Here is a 21,072-nt window from a genome sequence, read left to right as displayed (position 1 = left end):
TTAAAAAGTCTAAAACCGAAAGCCTGGTGCCAAGACTTTTTCTCCTGTCCCACCCTCTGCCACAAGCCCCAGCTGGCCTGGCCTGGTCATGCAGGGTGCTGTCCTCGGTGCCCGTGGAGCCATCTTGGCTCGTATCAGACCAGGGGGTACACCCAGCTCCGTTACAGCAAGAGGCCAACTCACTCACTCACTACCCTGGGGAGGTGGCTGTTTCCTGCCTGGAAGCCCTTCTTGTGCACAAAGCCCAGACCTGCTTGCAGTCCAGCCATGGCCTCTCTCCTCCCTCCCGGCCTGGCCCAGGAGCTACACCAGCAGACCCGTTCTCCTGGCCCCTTGCAGCAACCCCCTGGCTGGAGCAGTTTCCAGGCTCAGCGCCCCCTGCTGACCCCGGCTCCTGGGGGATCCCTTGCCCCTGGATGTTTTATGCACAGGTGGCTGGTGCATCCTTCTCCTGGAGCCAGCCTTGTCCCTAGGGGTCTCTGTCCCATGCTGGCTTCCGAGGTGGTCTATGAGGTCAAGCCCAGCGCAGAGCCAAGGCTGTGCGGGGTGTTGTGCGGGGTCCATGAACCAGGGTGTGGCAGCATCCTGTCCCCAGGCCCCAACCCCACACCCAGCACTCCTTTTGCAGGGTAAGGATCCCCAATGCCCGCGCTTGCCCAGCTCTTCCCAGGAGCATATCTGGGGACCCCCCCAGGTCCCTGGTCAAACTGCCTCCTTCTGAGGCAGCACCTGGGGAGCTGTCACTGTAGGCCATGGCGCTCAGAAACCACAGAAGCAAAGGGGACAGCCACGTGTGCCCCTCCTCCCCACAAGGACACAGCACAGCCAGCATGCGGCCTGCCCTGTGGAGCCCCGGACAGAGGCTGTGTGGAGGGGTTGTGGCTGGTGCAGGATGCAACTGGGCCATGTCCGTGAGCAGGCCACATGTACTCAGCCCCAGCTCACCACTGTCTGCACTTCAGACCCATGTTCTCATCCTTGTGGGAAGACTTAGACATTTGGGGTGCATATGGGTATCTCTGGGGGAGCTGGCAGGGGTCACTGTTGGTAGCCGCACTGGGAGGGGTGGTGGGTCAGAGCCCAACCATCTGGACCGAAGGGGCCATCCTGGTGGCTGACATGGTTCCAAATAGGCTCCCAAGAAAAATGACCATTTCCACAGACACTGGTTTGCAAGCAGCCATTATGAGCCGAGTCCTTGGAACCACCCTTACAACACCGAGGTGGCAGAGCACAGTGGTGCACGGGTGCAGAGTGATATGGCCATTTGTGGGTGTGTGTGTAAGACCATGGGTGCACACGATGTACCCAATGTGCGTGGATGACCTTCGCTTGGGTCTCCCTGGGGGGCAGCAGCCCTCAGGCTTACTTCCCGGCCGTGCAGGTATCTGCCCTGGGATGGAACCCGCTGTGTACCCCCACAGCTGCTGCAGCCCGCCAGGCTCCAGGGTCTGACCCGGAGGGGCTGGGACCTGGAGGCAGAGGCAGGACAGCAGGCCAGTGCAGAGTGGCTGCATAGGAAGCAGCAGCCCTGACTTCAGACCTAGGCGGAGTAGGAGCCCCTCAGCAGCCCTGCCCTGCTCAGGCACAGGGGTGGGTGTGGGTCCCTGCTTGGGCCTGGGCCCTTTCTTGGCCGCCCAATGGACCGCCCCCTCTCCCCGCAGGCCGGCACAGAATGCGCGCCCCTCCCACTCTCGGGTGGTGTGGTTTGTTTAATGTTTCAGGTCTCACATTTCAGAGCAAGGCTGGTTTACAGAGCTCCATCCAGGTGGCATGTCCTCCAGGCTGGCATTGAGAGCAGCCCCACGCGGCCCTGTCACCCATGAGGGAGGTGAGTGTTAACCCACTTCAGGAAGGGGGGGGACTAAGACTCCGCACCCAGCTTCTCCCACAGAAACAGAAGCCCAATGAGGATTCTCATTTATGTCACTTAAGACTACAAAGGAAGGCAGCGGTGTTTAAAATGCGAGTACCTAGACACCAGAAGTGTCAGTTTAGCCGTAGGCCCCTGGAATCTGGGCTCCCACCTCCACCCTCCCTACAGGGCCCATGACACTCTGCAGGGGCTGATGTTCCCTGGGTTGGCATCTGGAGCCACCTCACCGGTCCCCAAGGACAAGTAGGATCTGCCTTCCAAGGGGGGGTGAAGGCCTGGTGGACACGTGTAGGCAGGGGACACAGTGGCCCAGCAGCTGCTGGAGTGGCCCCAGCGGGGTACAGGTACTGTCAGAACATGAAGCCTGAGGGCCACAGGGCTCGGGCTGACGTGTGTGTCCCCCGAGGTGTGTGGCACGGGGACAGACCACACAGGGGCCTGCCCCACTGGTCATCAGGTCCATAATCTGAACAGTGGAATTCCAACAATGCCGTTCAACCTAGCTTGCTGACTCCAAGACGACGGGCAGCTTGCCAGGGACGTGACAGTCTGAGATGTCACCTGAGATGTGAAGACCCCAAGCTCAGTGAGGGGGATGCTGGAGGACCAATGGCAGGTTGCCTCTGGTGTCAGGCGGGTCATGCCTCGGCCTCAGGCTGCTGGCTCTGCTCCCTGGAGGCTGGTCCTAAGGGCTGCGTCCTGTCCTTGGGGATCAGTGGCGGGGCTTCGGGTGGCAAACTGTGGAGGTCCCCGTCCTGTATGCTCAGCGCCTGGGTAGCCTTCTTCTCCAAGGGGCTCCCCAGCTCCTGGGACACGGGCAAGGACTGGTGGCGGCCCCGCTGGAAGTGCCACAGGCTCCTGAGCGCAGCCCCCAAGTAGGCAACAGACAGCACCAGGAAGTACACGAAGTAGACAAGGAACTGTAAGAAAGAGGTGCAGGGTGGTGGGTGAAGGGCAGCGTGACACGGCCCCGGGGGCAGGGGCCATGGGAAAGGGGAGGAACAGTTGGGGCCAGGCCCTGCGGATCCCGCCCTCCCTCTCCCTCCTCCCGCTCAGAGGCCAGGACACCAGCCAGGGGACCCCTGCAGGGGTGGTGTGGGCGCCCAGTGGTCAGGCCAGCCCAGGAGCAGCTCCCATAGTGCACAAGGCCTGCCCTCTGCCTTGCTCCTGCCACATGGGACACCGCCCTGAGGGGCTCCCACTGCTTTCACGGAGACCCCCAGCACTTTGCTGCCCCCATGTGGCCTCTGTGGTCCCCCCAGGCACTTTGCTCATTTTGCGTGACTACAACCGTGCACTTCATTCCATCGGCAGAGTTCCCACACTGCTAAGGGCTTGTGGATATCCATGCGTGCCTTGGAGCCCGGTCGAGGACAGGCAGCCTGAGACCTAGGCAGCCCCTGTGCGCGGAGCCAGTGGCCACCCTGGTGACGGGTCAAGCTGCACAGTAGGAACGCAAAGGGATGCATGCTCAGCCCGTGGAAATGTCCCTCCTGATTGTCACGACCATGAGGAGACAGGTCGGGGTGGGGGTGGAGTGTCTGTGGGCCAGATCAGGCTCAAGTCCCACCCCAAACCCTTCCCAGCACCAGTGTCCTCAGCTCTTTTAGGAAAACTGCTTGTCTCACAACAAAACCAAGACGGGAACTGGAGGTCTTTGCTCCAGGAAGATGGAGTCGATGGGTTTCCCTTATTCTTCCCAGTGTGACCAAAACCTGAGATGCTGCAGAGCACATATAAGACTCTGAAGGTGGAGGCAGCCCAGTCAGAGACCCCCAGAGCCTGAGGCGCAGTATGATGACGTGTTACAGGTCCCAGGCTTTCTTTCCTTTTTGCAGTAGGTATTTTGGGACCAAAGAAGCCAGCAACACAGAAATGCCAACAAACGCAGAAAAAAGCCCAAAAGAAGCTGTTATTTCTGTCAACGGACCAGGACAGGGACAGCTCAGCAGGACAGGAAGTGACAGGAACTGCCCTGATCCCAGACCCCACTCTCGTTCCCCAGGCTGTAAGGAGGGTGGTGAGGTTGCTCAAGGGCCAGTGGGGACCTGGAACGGTCAGTCTGCAGAGACCACATGGAAAGTCTGGCCTTTCATTCCTACCAGGTGGTAATGACCCCCAACCCCACCCCTGTGGACTCACCCAGCAGTAGTGAGGATAGCCTACCCCATATTCGAGCTTCTGGAAACTAAAGACAAAGAGAAAAAAAATCTTGAAAGTAGCTATGAAAAAAACAAATGATACCTTACGGGGAAAACAATTAGGATGACAGAATTTTTCACAACAAACCATGAAGGCCACAAGGAAGTGACACATTTTTCATAAGCTGAAGAAAACTCTCAGCCCCAAAGCCTATATCCAATGACAGCATCCTTAAGGATGAAATCAAGACTTTCCCAGATGAAAAAAACAAAGCAAGGAGTTTGTCACAAGCACACCTACCCTGAAATGAAAATAATGGCTAAAGGAGGTTTTCTAAGCTGAAAAGAAATGATAAAGAAGCAGCCTTGGAGCAACAGGAAGGGGAAAGACCACAGTGGGCAAAATCAGGGGTAAATAGAATACCTTCCTCCTCTCGTTTCCTGAATTTAATGGTTAAAGCAAGACTTACAACAGGACAGCTGTACTATAAAACAGTGGGGGAAAGGTGACTTAAAAGGAGGTAAGATTTCTACACTTCACTCAAACTGGCCATTCAATACATAAAGCCATCATCAAAAAATGCTCTAACAAGAGAGACACTCAAAAACACAACTGATAAACCAAAATAAAACCCTAAAGAATGTGCAGTCAGCACATAGGAATGCACAAAAAAGAAAACAAACAAAAAACAGAATAAAGGGAAAACAAAAAATGAAATGGCAGACATAAGCTCTAACAGATCAACAATGACACTAAATATAAATGACCTAAGTACCCCAATTATAAGACAGAGATTAGCCAAGTAGATTTTAAAAAATGACAGCTATATACTGTCTACAAGAAACTCAATTCAGAAATACATAATATAGTCAGATTTAAAAAAAAGTATGGAGAAGGATATATAATGTGAATATTTATCAAAGGAAAGCAGAAGTACCCTGTTTATTAATCAGGTAAAGTAGAATTCAGAGAAAAGAAAATGACCAGAGACAGAAGGACATTGTATGCTGATAAAAGGCTCAGTCCACCAAGACACACAACAATCCCAAATTTATACGCAACAAATCAAAGAGCTGCAAAGGTGAAGCAAAATCATGATGGAACTAAAAGACGAAATTGACAAATCCATAATTATAGATGGAGATATCAACACCCCTCTCTCAACAATAGAACCTGACAGAAAATACACAAGGATGGAGAAGAAATCAACAAAAGGATCTAACTGGCACTTACAGAGTACTCTGCGCAATGACAAGTGTCCATGGAACATGTAACAAGATAGACCACATCCTAGGCCATAAAACAAACCTGAACAAATTTAAAATGATTGAAATCACATAGACTGACCACAAAGCAGAATCAGAATAGAAATCAGTAACAGAAAAATAACAGAAAAATACCAAAACACTTGCAAACTACACAATACACTTTGAAATAATCATAGGTCAAAAAGAAAGTCTCAGGGATTTCAAAAATACAAAGAAGTGAATGAAAATGAAAATAAAACAAATCAAAATCTGTGGGATGCAGCTAAAGCAGTGCTGAGGGAAATGTATAGCACTAAATGCAAACACTGGAAAAGAAGTCTCAGATCATTATCTAAGCTCCCAACCCAGAAAAAGAGCAAAATAAACCCAAAGCAAGCAGAAGAAAGTAAGTTATAAAAGCAAAGTTCCAGCCAGTGCGATAAGGCAAGAAAAGGAAATAAAAGGCATACTGAAAAGGCGGGTGCAGAAACATGTCACCAAAGAGGATGTACAGATGGCAAACCAGCACGGGGAGAGAAACATCACTTGCCATCAGAGAAAGGCAAATTAAAACCACAGAACTATCACTGCATACTTATCAGAATGGCTAAGCAAAAAAGTGACACCACCAAAAGCTGACAAGGATGTAGAGAAACTGGCTTTCTCACACACGACTTGTGGGAACGTAAAATGGTGCAGCTGTGGAAAACAGGTTGGCAGTTTCTAAAAAAACATGCAACTACCATAGAACTCAGCAACTGCACTTCTGGACATTTATCCAGAGAAATGAAGAACTACGTTCACAGAAAACCTGTAACAAGTTTGTTTTGTAGCAGGTTTATTCATAACAGCCAAGAGCCAGACACACCCAGAGTCCTTCATGGCATAAGCAAGCTGTGGCCACTCACACCACGGAGCATCACTGAACAGGAATGAATTAGATGCACACAGGACCTGGATCCATCTCACGGCAACTAGGCTGAGTGCAAAAAACCAGTCCCCAAAGGTTACGTACTATGTGATTCCATTTAAATAACACTCTGGACATGAGAAAATTATAGAAATAGCGGTAGCCTGTGGTTGCCAGGGGTTGGGGAGGAGATGGAATGGGGGTCAGGTAGTATGGCCGTGAAAGGGCAGCCTGAGGGACCCTGAGGGGAGGGAACCTTCTGTCTCTTGACCTCATACGGTCAATATCCTGGTAGTGATATTGCACCAGAGAACTGCAGGTTGTGACCAGTGGGGACCCTGGGAACAGAGTATGTGGATCTCTGCATTCCCTCTTACACTGCGTGTGAATGAACAGTTATCCAAAACTAAAAAGTTTACTTTAAAAGACAAGCACGCCAGGCCAGCCCCAGGCCACCGACCCCACGCGCTGTGGCCCCTCTAAGCCTGAACACCTGCCTCTGTTCTCAGTATTCAGGATGAAGTGAAGGGACACACAGAGCTCTGAACAGGAAGGAAGTGCAGGGTGAGCTGGAGGACTGACCTCCTGGACCCCATCAGTATTGCTGATTATGAAATAACTGCCCCACTTCTAGAGCTACTTTTTAACTCAGACATGAAACCAGACAGAGAAAAACCAACATCTTGTTCTCGATTTGACCCAACGTTGAGCCGCCATGTGGGAGGGGCTGCGACCAGCGCACTTGAGGAAGGCCTAGCCCTTGGGGAAGACTCTCTAGGCCCTTCTCACCCAGCCATGGGCCCCCTCCCCCCGGAAGCTCCACTGCCAAGCAGGGACAACTGGGGGCTCCACAGAAGGGAAGGGGCTGTGAGGACAGGTGCTGGGGCCTCTCCCAGGCCAGCTGGATGGCTGCCAGGCAAGGCTCCATGGAAAGGCCCAGGCCAAGGGTTCTGCCCCTTTTGGGGAGGTGGGGTGGTGGTGAGGAATAGCATCTGTGAAGGAGGCCCCGACTGGCCAGCTCTCTCCTGGGCACAGGGCTCACGCCATCCCAAAGGTGCAGCTGCACACACCTGTGGACTCCAGCTTGGACAGCCCGCTCGGGGTGATCAGTGCCCGCACTCAGCCAGGGAGGCTGGGGCAGGTGCCTGGAGGGCCCTGTACAAGCAGAGACCCGCCTGCCTGCGTGGACACGGGGCGCGAGAGGTTCTGATGTTTTTCACCTAAAGGGCATTTCCAAACTCCGCCATCTAAAAAGCCTGTTTCCAGTCAGGAGTGTCTGCCCCACCTGCCTCCTTCCTGATCGGCTACAGGGTCCCTGAGGCAGTGCTGACTGAGGGTCAGGACATCTCGTGGGCCCACCAAGCTCAACAGACGTCCCACCAGTGAGGCCCAGGCTCCAAGCAGGTGGAACCTGTGTCCCCCACAGGCCAGTTACTGAGGACCCAGGTACGACCCTCGTGTTGGCCGTCCTCTGCTAACCAGCTCGCTCAGAGAGGTCGTGCCTTGGCTGAGGACACCAGGAATCCCACGTGTGCGTGTCCCCACCTCACAGAGGACAGGCGTTCTCAAGCTCTTCTCAGGAGCACCAAGAACCTGACTAGGTTTGGGCAAAGGGAGGGGAGCTGGAGAGGACCCCGCACACACCAATGCCAAGCCCACCGGCCCTGCTTTCACCAGTCCTCTGTAAAGAAGACAAACAGGTGCCACGTGACCCAGGGCCCAGGTCTAACAGGTCTTAACATCATAGGCAGAGACCTGAAATGAGGGCAATGAGCTATGACAGCACAGGGAAATGGCTCACAGCACACCTCCATCCTTCCCGTGATGTCAGCCAGTGTGGGGACACCCAGGGCCAGGAAGACCTCCAGAAGTGACCTGCACCCAGACCACACTCGGACGCCATACTTGGCCAGACCTGGGGAACGTTACAGCCTTAACTTGGGCCCCAGGAGGGAGCAGAGCAGGTGGGCACAGCGGTGGCCAGATCGTGGCTTCCTGGCACCCTGCCCTCTGACCCTCGCCTCCCTGCTTGGGGCCTCTCACTTCCTGCTTCTGCTCTGATCCACTAAGTCTAGCGCATCCAGCTGGAGGTGCCCAGGCCACCCTGGCATGCCCCCTGCCCTTGGTGGATCTGTGGTCTGGGTCCCACAGAGGGGGCAACACTGCGGTTTGGGTGGGCACCAGAGGCCTCCCTCCCTGAGGCAGCAGGCCTGACACGGGAACTGACCTGTGAGTGGACTGAGAGGCCCAGGCCCCGCTTGTCGGAGACGATGAGGGTGATGATGGTATTCAGGATGGTGGCAAGCAACGTGTTGATTCCAAAGACCAGGGCACAGAGCTCTTTGGAGAGAGAAGACGCGATCTGAAAACTGAAGGGGAAAGCAGACCGAGATCAGCCTGAGCTGCGAGGGAGCAGGGTTTGCTACAGGCTCTCAGACAGGGGAGGTGCGGGCCTAAGGGGAGAGGGAAATGTGGGTGCTGGGTGCTTCTGGGAGCTGGCACAGGGGACAGGCCACCACACCATGGAGGTTGGCTGCACTGAGCCAGGAGGCTGAGGACACTGTTTGGGCACAAGACAAGGAGCATACGATGTCCTGAAACAGGTGTTACTGGGAGGACAGGACTGGAGATGCCAGGGGGGCGGGGGGTGCGATGGTGACAGACACAACTGCTAGGGGTGGGAGGCAGGCTCCTGGGTGCCTGTGTGGCATGAGCGTGTGTGGTGACCGTGCAGCTTTGTGGGAAGATCAGTTCAAAGGAACATAGAGGGTCTTAAGAGCAAGCAGGGTGGGGGAAGGTCCTGGAAAGCACAGGTAGGCCAATGGGCAGCTCTCAGGACGTCCTTGGGCAGGTACAGGAGGGTCCCCAGGGTGAGGAGAGCCCTGGGCAGAAGGTGAGCTGGGACAGCTGGTCACGCTGGCCGTGAGCCGCCATTGCCACAGTGGGAGCAGGGAGTATGAGAAAGGCCGTGGGGCTCCCCAAGATGGGACTGCAGCAGGGCCTGGGGCCTGGGAAATGACCTCTTAAGGACCAGTCCTGTGGGTGCCAAGTGGCCTCGGTAGGAGGAAGAGGCTATGCCACACAGGGAGGGCTCCTTGCTGAGCCTCAAGGTCACGGCAGACAGCCTGGGTGGTCACACTATGGACAAGGGGGCAACGGCCCCTGGCCAAAGGTGTCCAGGGTTCACGGCTCCTCCCACCACCAAATCTGCGTGGCACTGCCTGGCATACAGCCCTTCTCCTCCCAAGGTTCTGGAACGGAGAGAACACACAGACGCCCGCCAGTCCACACCCCACAGAACAGCAGTGCGTGGCCCTCCAGGGACCTGCTGTCCACCAGGGACTGGGCCAGGGGCCAGCGTCCACCCCGCACCGCCCAACTCACGTGGCGATGGGCACGAGGAACTGGTAAAAGCCACGGAAGAGCACGATGGCCGCATAGCACAGCCAGATGTTGCTCGTGCTGGACAAGAGGAAGACCAGCCCGGCCTGCACCGCCGTCACGACCCCGATGACCAGCTTCGCCCACAGGGCCCAGCGGATCTCCACAAAGCCGGCGGCAAAGGAGGTGAGGGCACCTGGGGAGACAGGGCGCGTCACTGCTGCGTCTCCAGGGCGGGAGGCGGGGCGGGGGCGGGGCGGGGCGGGGCTGCGGGCCTACTTAGCAACGTGGCGGCGGCGTCCACCGCGCCGTTGTAGACCGCCTTGGAGTCTGGGGTGAAGTGGACCACGGCCCACAGGATGTGCGCGTAGTACGTGATGAGGTAGTAGCCAGTCGAGTTAAAGACCCACCAGAGGCTCCAGAGGCGCAGCTGCGGCACCTGCAGGCTGGTCCCCAGCTCGCGGAGCATGCGCACGAGGACGCAGTCCCGCCAGGCCGCCCGCAGCGGGCCGAGCTTCCTGCGGGAGGGCGGCCCGGGGCCCGGGTGCATGTGGTCCACCTCGGAGGGCCAGGCCGCGCCGCGCACAGGCTCGCTGCGGTTGAAGAAGAGGCTGCGCTTCGGGCGCTTCAGGAAGAGCGCAAGGAGCAGGCTGAAGACGAGGAAGCCCAGCGAGATGTAGTTGAGATTGGTGAAGTCGACTCCGCCCACGGTGACGAGCAGCTGGCCCAGCACCGAGCTGCTGAAGACGCCCAGCAGCACGGACGCCCGCGAGTAGCCGGCCATGCGCTGGTAGTGCACCGGCTGCACGAGCGAGAAGATATAGGGGGCGTAGGCGATGCGCGCAGCCATGGTGATGCTATAGAAGAACTCCAGGAACTGCATGTGCAGGACCGTCGTGCCCAGCAGAAGCAGCAGCCACACGGACACGTAGCTCAGGCCCTGCAGCACCAGCACCGGCTTGTAGCGCAGGTAGTCGGTCAGCAGGAAGATGGGCACCAGCACCGCCATGTAGGAGTAGGACAGCACCGGCGTGATCTCGTTGGTGATCTGCGGGAGAGCGGGCTGCTGACGCCGGGTGGCTGGGCGCTGCAGCCGCTGCCATGCTCCTGGGCAGCCCCACCTGGCCCGCGCAAGAGCGCCAGCGCAGGCCTTTCAGCTGTCAGGACTGTCCAGGGCTGCTGGGGGAGAGAGAGAGACAGCCGGGTCCCCAAACCTCCCTCCACCCCGACGGCACCCTGGCCCACAGGCGTGCTTGTCACAGCGGCAGGGCACTGACACGTTAGCCTAGTGAAGACACGTCTGCCTGTCCAAACTGGTGATGACCACGAAAATAATCAATGGCATGCTGGGTCATGCTGCTCTAGGCTTACCTGTTATTAATAGAATAAAGACATGATTTCACATTAAATCTAACAACAAGGGAAACAGAGCTGTAACCAACATACACTCACTAACACAAGCTGCCTCAGTTGTGGAAGGACAGGCAGAAATGAGACTCAGGTAAGGACAGCAGAAAGATAACGGGCGACTTCATGTGAGGGGTTATGGACAACATGAAGGCAAGGAACAGAGAAAAGCACAGTGAGACGGGAAGAGGGGTGCAGGGCACGACTGCAGGCTCACCCAGAGCGAGAGCCAAACGTCCCCCTAGCTGCCCAGGGAGGGGCTGTCCTGGGCCCACCTGGCCTGCTCTGGAAGAGGCGGCCCCAGCCTCATGAGGCCCAGGTCCCTGGCCTTGCCCGCTTCCTGGGGTGGCCATGAAAGGTGCCTGTGCTTGAAGCATCTCCCGAAGCCGAGGCCCAGGCCTGGTGGCTTTTAGCAGGTGGCTCCACCAGACCCCACCCAGGGGCCCCAGCCATGGCTCAGATCCGTCCAGGTGGGCACCAGATGAGGTGCTGGCCTTGATGAGCATGAAGATGTGGCCTCCCTCCTGCCACCTGACCCAGGGCCCTAACCCTCCTCCCTCAGGCCTGGTAACCCATAACACCAGCGCAGGTGGCCCTTGGCCCCGCAAGGCCAGCAGGTCCCCAGGCCCCACTGCACAGATGGAAACTGAGGGCCAGAGTCAAGCGCCGGTCAGCACGTGGGACCCTGCCCCACCCACTGCTTACCAGCTGCTGGGAGGCTGGTTGGACCCCCACATTCCAGCCAGTTCACCCATGGTTTCTACAGCCTGGGCACCTGCCTGACCAGCCGGCTGGTGCAGCACGTCAAAGTCTGTGCCCAGGACTCCAAGTGACATGCACGCCAATCCTCCACAGGTTTAGAGGGAGGCTAGGGGAAGACCCCGACCAAAGCTCCCTGCCTGGAAGCTTTGAACCCACATGCCCATGGGAAACCAAGGCTGACCCCAAAGGCTGTGGTTCCTACAACATGGAGCACGGAAAGCCTGGGAATTCTGGAACATTCTGAATGTTGGTCCATCCCCTGGGGGAGCTGAATAACCTGCGCTGGGTCACAGAGAGCCATAGACCGTGGTTTTATAAAACTTTGGGAACATCAAACAGCCCCTCAATGAGACTTCTTGGCAGAGCACTTGCTCGGAAGTGGGGGGGTGGGGGGCTTGCTGTCAGAGCCCAAGGGGCAGGGTGGGTTCAGAGCAGAGGATCAGCTGGTGTTTCCCCTCCCCACCTCCCCCAACTCCATCTCCTCCCTTTCCCCACTGCAGCTCTGTGTCCTCCCTCTGGCAAACGGACAGGGAGGCCAACCACATCAAACTTGGAAGGCGCTGGGGAGTGGGCGCCCATGAAGTCCCTGGGGCAGGTGGTGTCTGTCAAGTGACCCTGCATCTGTACCAAGTCAGCCTCCTCCTACTGGCCCACGCCGAGTCTCCTGCATGCATTCCCAGCACCTGAGTGTTTGGATGGCAAGGCCGAGGCTGCTGGGCAGAGCGCAGGAGAGCATGGGAGCTGTGCCCAGATCTAAATCCAGGGGGCTTCAGGGCCGGTTCTCTGAAGGGGGGAGGCTCGGTTGGAGACCAAGGCTGCCAGGACAGGCAGGGGGTGGGGCCAGGGCCGTGGGGAGGGAGAGGTACCAGGATGGGTTCTGAGGACCAGTGGGATGAAGGGAACAGGGCAGGGCCAGGCCACAGATGACTGGCAATCCAAGAGGAGGCATCAGTAGCTGACACCTATCAGCACTTGGAGAGGCGTTGAGCCCCCTGACTGGAGGGACAGGACAGGGACCACGTGGAGGAGGATGCCAAGGATCCCGCCAGTGATTGGAGGTATCGGGCACGGGTCGGGAAGGACTGCCTGTGGGGCGGGACTGCGGGACTTGACCCGCAGCTCAGGTGCAGACCCTGGGTGTCACGCATCAGGGAGGGCACGTGAGGCAGCACCAGTAAAGCACCAGGAGGGAAATGTGGCTGAGAGGAAGCTGGAAGCTCCAGCCGAGGACAACACTGGCCTGCAGGAAGCAACATGTGACCCACACAAGCACCAGGGCACCCCACGGCATGAGAGGGCACGGCTCAGGGAGGCCAGGAAACACCGCGGCACAAATCGAGGAAATGCAAATCTAGCAGCTATCAGATGGGTGGAAAGTGACAGCAGCCTTCCCGGAGGGGTGACAAACTGGAGCAGAGACACTGGGTGACCTCTGGTTTGATCCCCTACGTCCTTAGCCCATGGGGGTAATGTCCCAAGCCAGGCCCAGCAGCCCTGCTCACGTGCCCTTACTTCCTGGAAACAAGCCTGCTGTCCCTCCAATGGCATCCAAGATTGGTGGAACGGCTTAATTTCTGGCACCTACTATGTAATCAGTTAATTTGCACCCAGAGGCAGGCGGATGGGACTTACAACTTGTCTGCTATGGAGCTCTTCCTACTGTTTCTTAACAGACAGCCACACATATGGTGAGCCCCCTAAGGAATCTGCACAGCAGATGACGGCCGCCTGTAAGGTCAGGACACTGTTCTAAGGAAGGAGAGCCCTCTCCTGATCAGAGCGAGGGGTGTGAGGGACTGGCTACTCAGAGGAGCACCGGGAGGGTCGGGGGGGCACAGATATCCAAGCCCCCCACCCCTGGCCTCAGCTGGGAGGTTAGCACTGGCCATGGGATCAGATGCAGTCACACACTGGCAGGACTCTGAATTCGTGTGGGCCAGTTACGTGGGCATTTCCATCTTAAAGATGGCTGCCTTGAGGAGACAGGCCTTGTTTGCACGGCCGCTCCATTTGACTTAAACAATTCGTGGGTCTACAAGGGGTAGGGGCCGAGCTCTGGGCAAGGGAGAGGCAGGAGCTTCCCAAAGAAATCAAGGGGCACAGCAGTGTCCAGCGACAGCAACATAGGGTACAGAGGCTGTTGGTTATGCTGGAGGAGCAGATGGAGGCTGAGGGCCTGGGGTGGGCAGCCCGGGACCAGCTCTGGGGCAGCGCTTGGTCTGCAGGTAGATGGGCTCGGACAGAAGCCCTGACTGCGTGATCAGCCCCAGCCTCCTTTGTTGTTTTATTTTATGGAGAAGCAAACCCTGGGCTGGAGCCTGCCTGCCCCGTTTTCCTCTCCCCAGGACTTACCTCTGCGGTAAGTTTACCAGTCAGGTTCCAATAGGTCCTCTGTCCCCTTGTGGGTCCCCCTCATAAACTCTTTAGTCAAATGGCTGCTAGGCCTCTGCTGGGAGCTGGTGTTGGGCAGGTGGGCGTCAGCCCACACTCTTCCTTCAGACCCACAGCTACGCGGAGCCTCTATGGCCACTGCCACTCTTCAAGTGGCCTGGTCACTAAGTGAGGGGCCCCTCAGCACCCCGGGGGGACGGGGCAGGGCCCAGGACACCACATGGCTGCCTACGTTCTGCAGCCTCGGCTGTTCCCCATCCGGGGAGCACTGCCTGCCGGTCCCCTGGTCCCCAGGTAAGTCCTGGCCCTACTGCACACACGTGCCTGCTTCTGTGTGAAGTTCTTGTCGGGGCTGAGGAGGTAGGGCGTGATGAAGCTCTCCCCGGGCCGCATCTGGGTCACAAATCCATAGAAGCAGAGGAAGGACGCCAGGAACCACTGGGACTTCAGCTCGCGGCCCGGCCCGGCCTCCAGAGCCACTGGCTTCTCCACCACCTGGCCAGAGGGCACCATGCTGTCCAGGCCCCCCATGGCCTCTGCAAGGAAAAGCCGAGAGTCAGGGCAGCTCAGCCAGCAACCCGCAGACACCTCCTCTGCGCCCCAGACCTTGGCTGAAAGGGAACCCACTTCTCACTCAATCAGGACCCTACATGGAGACCTCAGCCCCATGCTGAGCTCTCAACCTGGAGCTGGTAACAATCCGATGCCAGGTCTACCCAGACCAGGCTGTCCCCACCTCTAGGAGTCCCCAAAGCTGCAGTCCCACATGACAGCCACCAGCCTTGTGGTTAACTAAATGTTAACTAAAACTCAATGTAATTTAAAAATGGGTTCCTGGGCATAGCAGACTCATTTCAAGTGCTCACAGCAGGTTGCTGTGGCTGCTGGGGTGGGCCCACGTCCCCCCAGGGAGGGCTCAGGGACAGCCTGATCTGGCCTTCCTGTTGGCCCCAGGGGGCTTCATGAACAAGACTGGGTGACGGATGGGCTTTGCAGATAGAATCCAGAGCAGACAAGGGCGCAAAGGGAAGGCAGGAGCCCATGAGGGGCGGGCCCATGACAGGAAGGGGCCGCAGGGGACAGAGGCCCAGACCTGAGCCTGGAAGCAGGGCAGCCTCGCCCGGGGGCACTTGGGGTGGCGCCAGAAGCAGCGCCAGCTAGAGGGCTTTCTGGTTCTTTCCAGAAGCCTCCGTTTGGAGCAGGCCTGAAAGCCCCTTTCCTGGGGTCACCCATCACTCCTGCTGACAGAGGGGCTGTTAACGTGTTTGTTCATCCCAATACTTACCTGCTGTTTATTTTTGTCTATATGCCACATGACCTGGTTGCCCATTAAGGCACTGATATAAAGCTCCTTTTAAGTGAGTCAAAAACCACGCTGCCATGCAAACCGTGTCAGGCAAAGAAGGGCACCACGCTAAGCAGACACAGAGCGTGAGGAAGAGCCTACTCCCCGTAGCTAAGACGTGGTGGGGAGAGCCTGGGTGCAGAGAGGGGCTGGGCTGCAAGATGCTGCAAAGCTCTGTGCTCCGTCCTGCACAGCCTGTCCAGAGGACCACTGCAGACGGCCGGGTTCTTGGGGCATAAAAACTCCCTCCGATGTGGGACCAGCCTGGGTGCTCTGGAAAAGCCCCCAGTCCTCTGCACTTAACACATGTGGCTCAGAGATCACCTGAGCAGGAGGTGCTCCCACAGTCCTCCCAGGATGAGGCCGAGAAGCCAGGTGACAGCACACCCCAGGGGCCACCAAGGGCAGAGTGAGCCCTCGCCCTCAGGCTGATTATGCTGCCAGGCCCAGGGCCTCAGCAAAGGGACTGTGTCCCGATGAGCGAAATTCCCTCACCTTTTAAGCCCCTGTGTTTATTTCTGTGACTCAGGGGGAAGGGGTGATAGTGAAACCCCTCAAGAAGCCAGGCCTGATGGGTTCGTGGGGCCACAAGGAAAGGCAGCGTGGGGGCAAGGGGCAGCCATAGGAGTCCCAGTAGTTACAGGGTTGTGGGACGGCTCCCCACCATTTCATCGAGCCAAATGAAACAATTAGCCAGGCAGGGAGCACAAACTCGGCCCTCTCCCCAGGCACCCAGAGGCACCCAAGAAAGAGGTGGCCTCCCAGAGCTCACAGACACCCCCCCCCAGCTGCTTTTCCAAACCCCCTGGAGTTTGTACAAACAGCTGGGAAAGCCTTGGCCCCTTCGACAATGGGGGTTGGGGCAGTGGGGCAACCCCTCCCCCGCCTCAGGGTGCACACACGAAGAGCACCTTGGGTACACACACTCCCGACACCCCTTTCCAGCCCAAAGACGCCCACTCTGTTCACTTTCCCACTCCTAGTGCACTGTTCCCCGATGTCAGAGCAACGGAACGGTCATCCAGGTTCACCTACCTGGCCATGACAAACAACAAAGAACTTAACTAGGTCCAAGGTCCCCAGAAGCAGGGCCCCACCGTCCCCATCCCCCAGGGTCTCCGGGAGCCCTGCATACTTGACTCTCCAGAAAGCGTCGTCTCCAGAAGCAATGGGAACTTCCCCTACTCTGTGCCACAACATCCTGGGGCAATGGCACAGGTCTCAGGCACCAGTGCCAAGCACACATGGTTTCATTTCTACATCCTGCATTCCTGTAGCTTCTGAAACCCACAGCTGCTGCTTCTCAAACTAGTGAGAACTGGAAATGGGCTCAGGGCCCCACCCCAGGTGGCTGTCTGAATGTCTGGGGTGTGGCCCAGGAGTCTGCACCTTACCTCAGGCACGCCTGGAGGGTGATCACGCAGGCTCCAAACAAACCTGGAAGACACTGCCTCAGGAGTCCTGGCTGGTCTGGACGAGTGTGCCACCTGGACACTCAGCATCCAGGCTGCAGGAAAATCCCGACCCCCAACTGCCACTCAGATGGGCCCCGAGTTCTCCAGGGTGACAATGCAGGTGGACCAGCCTCACTCCCCAGAAGGCTGGACATGCAAGGAGCCACCCCAGGTGATGGCCAGGGAGCCCCTAATATGGGTGGAGCTCAGAGAGTGGGGGGACTATCTGCAGATGTCAAGGACCTGGGCAGGAGGGCTGGGAGCTCACATGGGACTCTCCTGATGGCTCCCCAAGCTGCCTCCTCAGTCCTATAAGCTCTGCCCCCCTCCCTCTCAGCCCCCTCAGGGCTGATCCCATCAAGTGCCTGGCCTCACAGGCCACTCCTCCCACTCCAATCCTGCAACCTGGAACACTGCCCAGTGCAGGCAGGGCTCAACCTGCTGGGCCACATAAACACCACAGTCCCCCATGACGAGCTAGCCCTGCAGGCCTGGGCAAGACCGCCACATGGGGCGCCAGTGATTACACTTCTTTGAATTAAAGGGATGTCCTGGGGACTCAAGGCTTGTGTCCGCTCTGGAATGTGCCTCTCTCCCGTGTGCATTTCCTGTACTATGCTGGCACTGTTGTACACACCCCTTCAGAAACTTATGAAACACGCTGAGGGCTGGATGACAGGGTGGCCCCGCAGAATGGGATTACGGGGGAAGGCAGGACCGTATTCTAGGAGCACTGGTGACCACGCAGGAGCAGGGGCCAAAATTCCAGGGTTTTATCTGAAATCCATTTTTAACACTGGCCATTATGAAAAACATGTGGAGCACCTCAGGACCAAAGGGTGTTTACAGAGCAGACTCCAGCCGGGCACCGCGGATGGCCTCAAGCCATGCTTAGTAATGACTCAGCATCTCCAGGAGGACGGCCACCTGTGTGGGGACTGAAGTCCAAAGAAAAGCACTGACACAGGAGCCAGGCTGGGCCCTGCCCATTCACGGTGGTGTTCGTCTGCTTTGAGACTATTCTGGCTGTTTATGCAACTCACGTGAGCATAATCGCCAACATTGGTAGGCAGTCAGCTGCCCCAGCTAAGCCCCAAAGTCCTCTGCTTGGAAAGCAGACGGCTCTTCTGAACACACAGGCCCTCCCAGCCTTCTGCTCCAGGAAGGTGAGGTGGGGGGACTCTCATACTCACAGCACAGAAACGGGCACAGAAGGCTAGTGAGGTGCCTGAACTCAGGGCCAGCGGGTGGCAGGCCTGGCCTGGACCCCACATGTGCTGACCGCAGCCCAGCCCCATGTACCTGCATGCCTGCCTTCAGAAGGCTCTCACGGCACCACCACCCCCATCTGCACCTGCCCTGGGGGCGTGTGGGGCTGCTCTCCTAGTTCTCCTCCCAGCAGCACCTGGGACCCAGGATCGCAACAAAAGCAAATGGCACCTCTCTCATTTCGTTTTACACCAGCTACTACTCTTGCAAGTTAACCAGGGAGGTTCCTTACATTTTAAAAACAACTGACAGTGAAAAAGAAAAAACCTTTGCACCCTCACCCCAAATCACATGGCAGAGTTGTGTTCCAAAGAGTAAAATTAAGCCCTCTGGCCACCACTGCTGTAGACACCCAACTCACAAGTGTAAGACACCCGGAGGCATTGGTAATCTCTACCCAGCACCAAGCACTTTCAAAGGGAGCGATAGCAGTGCCAGCGCAGGTGGGCCCAAAGGTGAAGGGGTGCAGTCCGGCCGAGGCAGCAGGAGACACGCCATCGGGGAACCCTGGGGCCTGGGCACTGGGCTCCCAGACCTGCAGAGGGAGGCCATTGGGCTGGGCCAGAGACACTGGTTTTGCAAATTCAACCTGGGCTGCAGGGGGTGCTCCAGTCTGCGTTAGGGCAGGGGTGCCTGGTCACTGCTTTGCAGGGCACCCAGCAGCCGGCAGCAAAAACTGTATCCCACCTGCTCTTTGGGCAGCCTCGAAAACAGCTTTTAGATGCATTCTAGATTTCTGAGCCAGCTCAGATTCTAACCGGTATCCTGAGACCAGGCAGGCTGGGGCTAGACACCCCGTTACATGAATGCATAGCGTGCGTCTGAGCCACTCCTCTGGATTTTCCAGAACAAGCGCTTCACACAGGGAAGCAGCCAGTACCCTCGGGGACAGTACAGGGGTTGGAAGGACCCACTAGGGAAAGGGCTGCAGGCACTCGAGCACAGCGCGCTCAGTGCCACCCGCGCCCAGAGCTGCTCCATGGGGAAATTCTTCGGCACTTACAGAGCTTTAGGCGCGCAGGAGGCGAACAAGAGCCGGCATAGGACAGGCAGGGCGTCAGGGACCACACAGGCGCATGGGTGGGCGGGGTTCCCCGCCCCCCATTTCCTGCCCAAACGACGCGTTCGCAGAGCTCCAGCAGGCTCCATCGCAGCAACGTGCCAGAGCGCGTGCGGTGTCCAAGCTGTTCTGCCCCAACCCGAGGAGGCACCCGGAGGTCCGCTGGGCCAGAGAAGGGTCCAGGCAACACTCACGGCTAGGGGCGACACTCAGCACCAACTAGCCGTGTTACCCTGTTACCGTAGGCAGAAAGAATAGGGCTACAGGGAGAGAGTGGAGGGAGGGAGGGAAGGAAGGAGGACGTGAGGGGGGGAGACAAGGAGAGGAGCTGAGATCATTCTTAAGAAAAGGTGCAGCTACAGCTCATTGTAAAGGACTGTAACAGTATTAGTATTGCAGGAGAAATCTCCACCCCCAATCGCCATGACAGTTCGGACAAGGGTTGAGTAAGAACGCGGGAATCCCACCTCCCCGTGGGACGGTATGATCAGCCAGGGTAGCAAGGACCGCCTATAACACCACTCCTAAAGCTTGAATTTTTCTCACCCTCACCCTTTTTTTCTCTGCCAGACCCGGTAGGGAGATGAGCCCGCCCTGTCACGAGGTTCAGAGCGTGGGCGCCCAAAGCACAGGGCAGAAATGCGGCAGCAGGCGCGGCTGGGCAAGCCCTGGGTCCCCACGTGGGCAGAGGCGGGGGCTGCACGTGGGGCCCCGGCCACCGCTGGCGGGAACGGGTCCGTGTCACCATGCGCCCAGGGCGCCCTGCACACAGCCCCTTGACCCGCGCCCCTGCATTCACCCCGCTCCCCTGGCCCTTATTCCTCTGCATTCACTCCGAAGACCCAGAACCCGCGCCCGCTCCATTCCCCAAGGCCTGCACCCCTCTGCATTCACCCCTGAGACACAGAACCCGCGCCCCACGCATTCACTCCAGGGTCCCCCAGACACATGCAGCCCCGGGCCCGCGCCCCCACACCCCGGTCCTGCAGGCCAATTACCTTGGTAGCGGAGCCCCGGACCCTGCTGCGCCGGGTGCTCCCGCCAGGGCGCGCACCACAACACCCACAATGCTCTGCAGCCGCGCCGCTGCCCGAGAAATAGGCGGAGTCGCAGTCGCTGGTCACATCTCCGCGGCAAGCACGCTGGTGACAGCGCTCCTGCGGTCGGATAGGCCATCTCGTGGGGTCACACACGCATGCCGTCGCGTCTCGTGTCGCAGTCTCTACCGGCCCGCCCTCGTCACCCTCCAGGTCACGCGGCCCCCTCGTGGCGCAGGCCTAGGCGCAGCACGGGGTGCCTGGCTCACCCCGGTGCGTCCCCCGGATCCAACTGCAGCCCCCACTGGACCACTCTCCCGGAGCCCCGTCCCAAGCCCCCGCGGGACCAACCCTCCCTCGGACCGCAGCCCTGGACCACGACCCCAGCGCCTTGCCCCATCCCCCAGTGGACCACCCCGCAACCGGCTGCAGCTCCCACTGAACCGCCCCCCCCACCGCAGTCCCCTCGCGCCTACCCACGCGACGCCCTGGTCACAGCTCGTGGACGTCCAGGAACCCTCCCGGACCGATTTGGAGAGAGGCACTCCCCGCCCCCACCCCACCTGTGACGCACCTTGGACGAGTGCCAGCCCCTGCCGCGCCTACCATCCTGAGCAAGAAGTTCGTGTGCTTTTCTTTTAGTCTCATTTTAAAACGTTCCATTCCTGGCTTACCCCCAAGCTCAAGCCAGGGACACTGGCCACTGTGCCAGGCAGGACAGAACTGTTGGGGTTTGTCGGAGTTGCCCTCCCCCAGGCAGCAGCAGACCCACATTTGGTCTGGTGGGTCAG

The 21,072-nt window shown here is 58.0% G+C and overlaps 1 protein-coding gene and 1 long non-coding RNA gene across 9 annotated transcripts in view; one reads left to right on the top strand and one right to left on the bottom strand.

Moving 5' to 3' along the window:
- Positions 1–1,694: 1,694 nt before the first annotated feature.
- On the bottom strand, positions 1,695–20,833 carry SLC19A1 (solute carrier family 19 member 1). 7 transcript variants are annotated; one of them, XM_019715730.2, is made up of 8 exons: positions 20,758–20,833; positions 20,243–20,401; positions 19,188–19,504; positions 14,441–14,652; positions 9,836–10,604; positions 9,560–9,752; positions 8,403–8,544; positions 1,695–2,796 (listed from the first exon to the last, which is right to left on the bottom strand). In XM_019715730.2, exons 4-8 carry the CDS (start codon positions 14,645–14,647, stop codon positions 2,515–2,517), a joined length of 1,593 nt encoding a protein of 530 aa, XP_019571289.2. In that variant the 5' UTR covers positions 14,648–14,652; positions 19,188–19,504; positions 20,243–20,401; positions 20,758–20,833; the 3' UTR covers positions 1,695–2,514. The 7 variants fall into 7 exon arrangements, with proteins under 7 accessions (XP_019571289.2, XP_074179007.1, XP_019571288.2 ...); XM_074322906.1 differs by having other exon boundaries at positions 9,967–10,604; XM_019715729.2 differs by lacking the exon at positions 19,188–19,504.
- Positions 20,764–21,072, top strand: part of LOC141569497 (uncharacterized) — a 57,989-nt gene continuing 57,680 nt past the window's right edge. For both annotated transcript variants that reach the window (XR_012493207.1, XR_012493206.1), the window contains exon 1: positions 20,764–20,902. This is a non-coding gene — a long non-coding RNA (uncharacterized LOC141569497). The remainder of the gene's footprint in view (positions 20,903–21,072) is intronic.

This window comes from Rhinolophus sinicus, linkage group LG01 (assembly GCF_036562045.2).
Source record: "Rhinolophus sinicus isolate RSC01 linkage group LG01, ASM3656204v1, whole genome shotgun sequence".
Lineage (NCBI taxonomy): Eukaryota > Metazoa > Chordata > Mammalia > Chiroptera > Rhinolophidae > Rhinolophus > Rhinolophus sinicus.
This window is presented reverse-complemented; position numbering and strand designations above follow the sequence as displayed.

Coding starts and splice junctions, on each gene's coding strand:
- SLC19A1 (XM_019715727.2), bottom strand. CDS start 20,420: ATGGCCTATCCGACCGCAGGAGCGCTGTCACCAGCGTGCTTGCCGCGG. Junction 14,653..20,242: donor TCCGGGGCTCCGCTACCAAG/GTAATTGGCCTG, acceptor TTTTCCTTGCAG/AGGCCATGGGGGGCCTGGAC. Junction 9,753..9,835: donor CGCCGCCGCCACGTTGCTAA/GTAGGCCCGCAG, acceptor CTGTCTCCCCAG/GTGCCCTCACCTCCTTTGCC.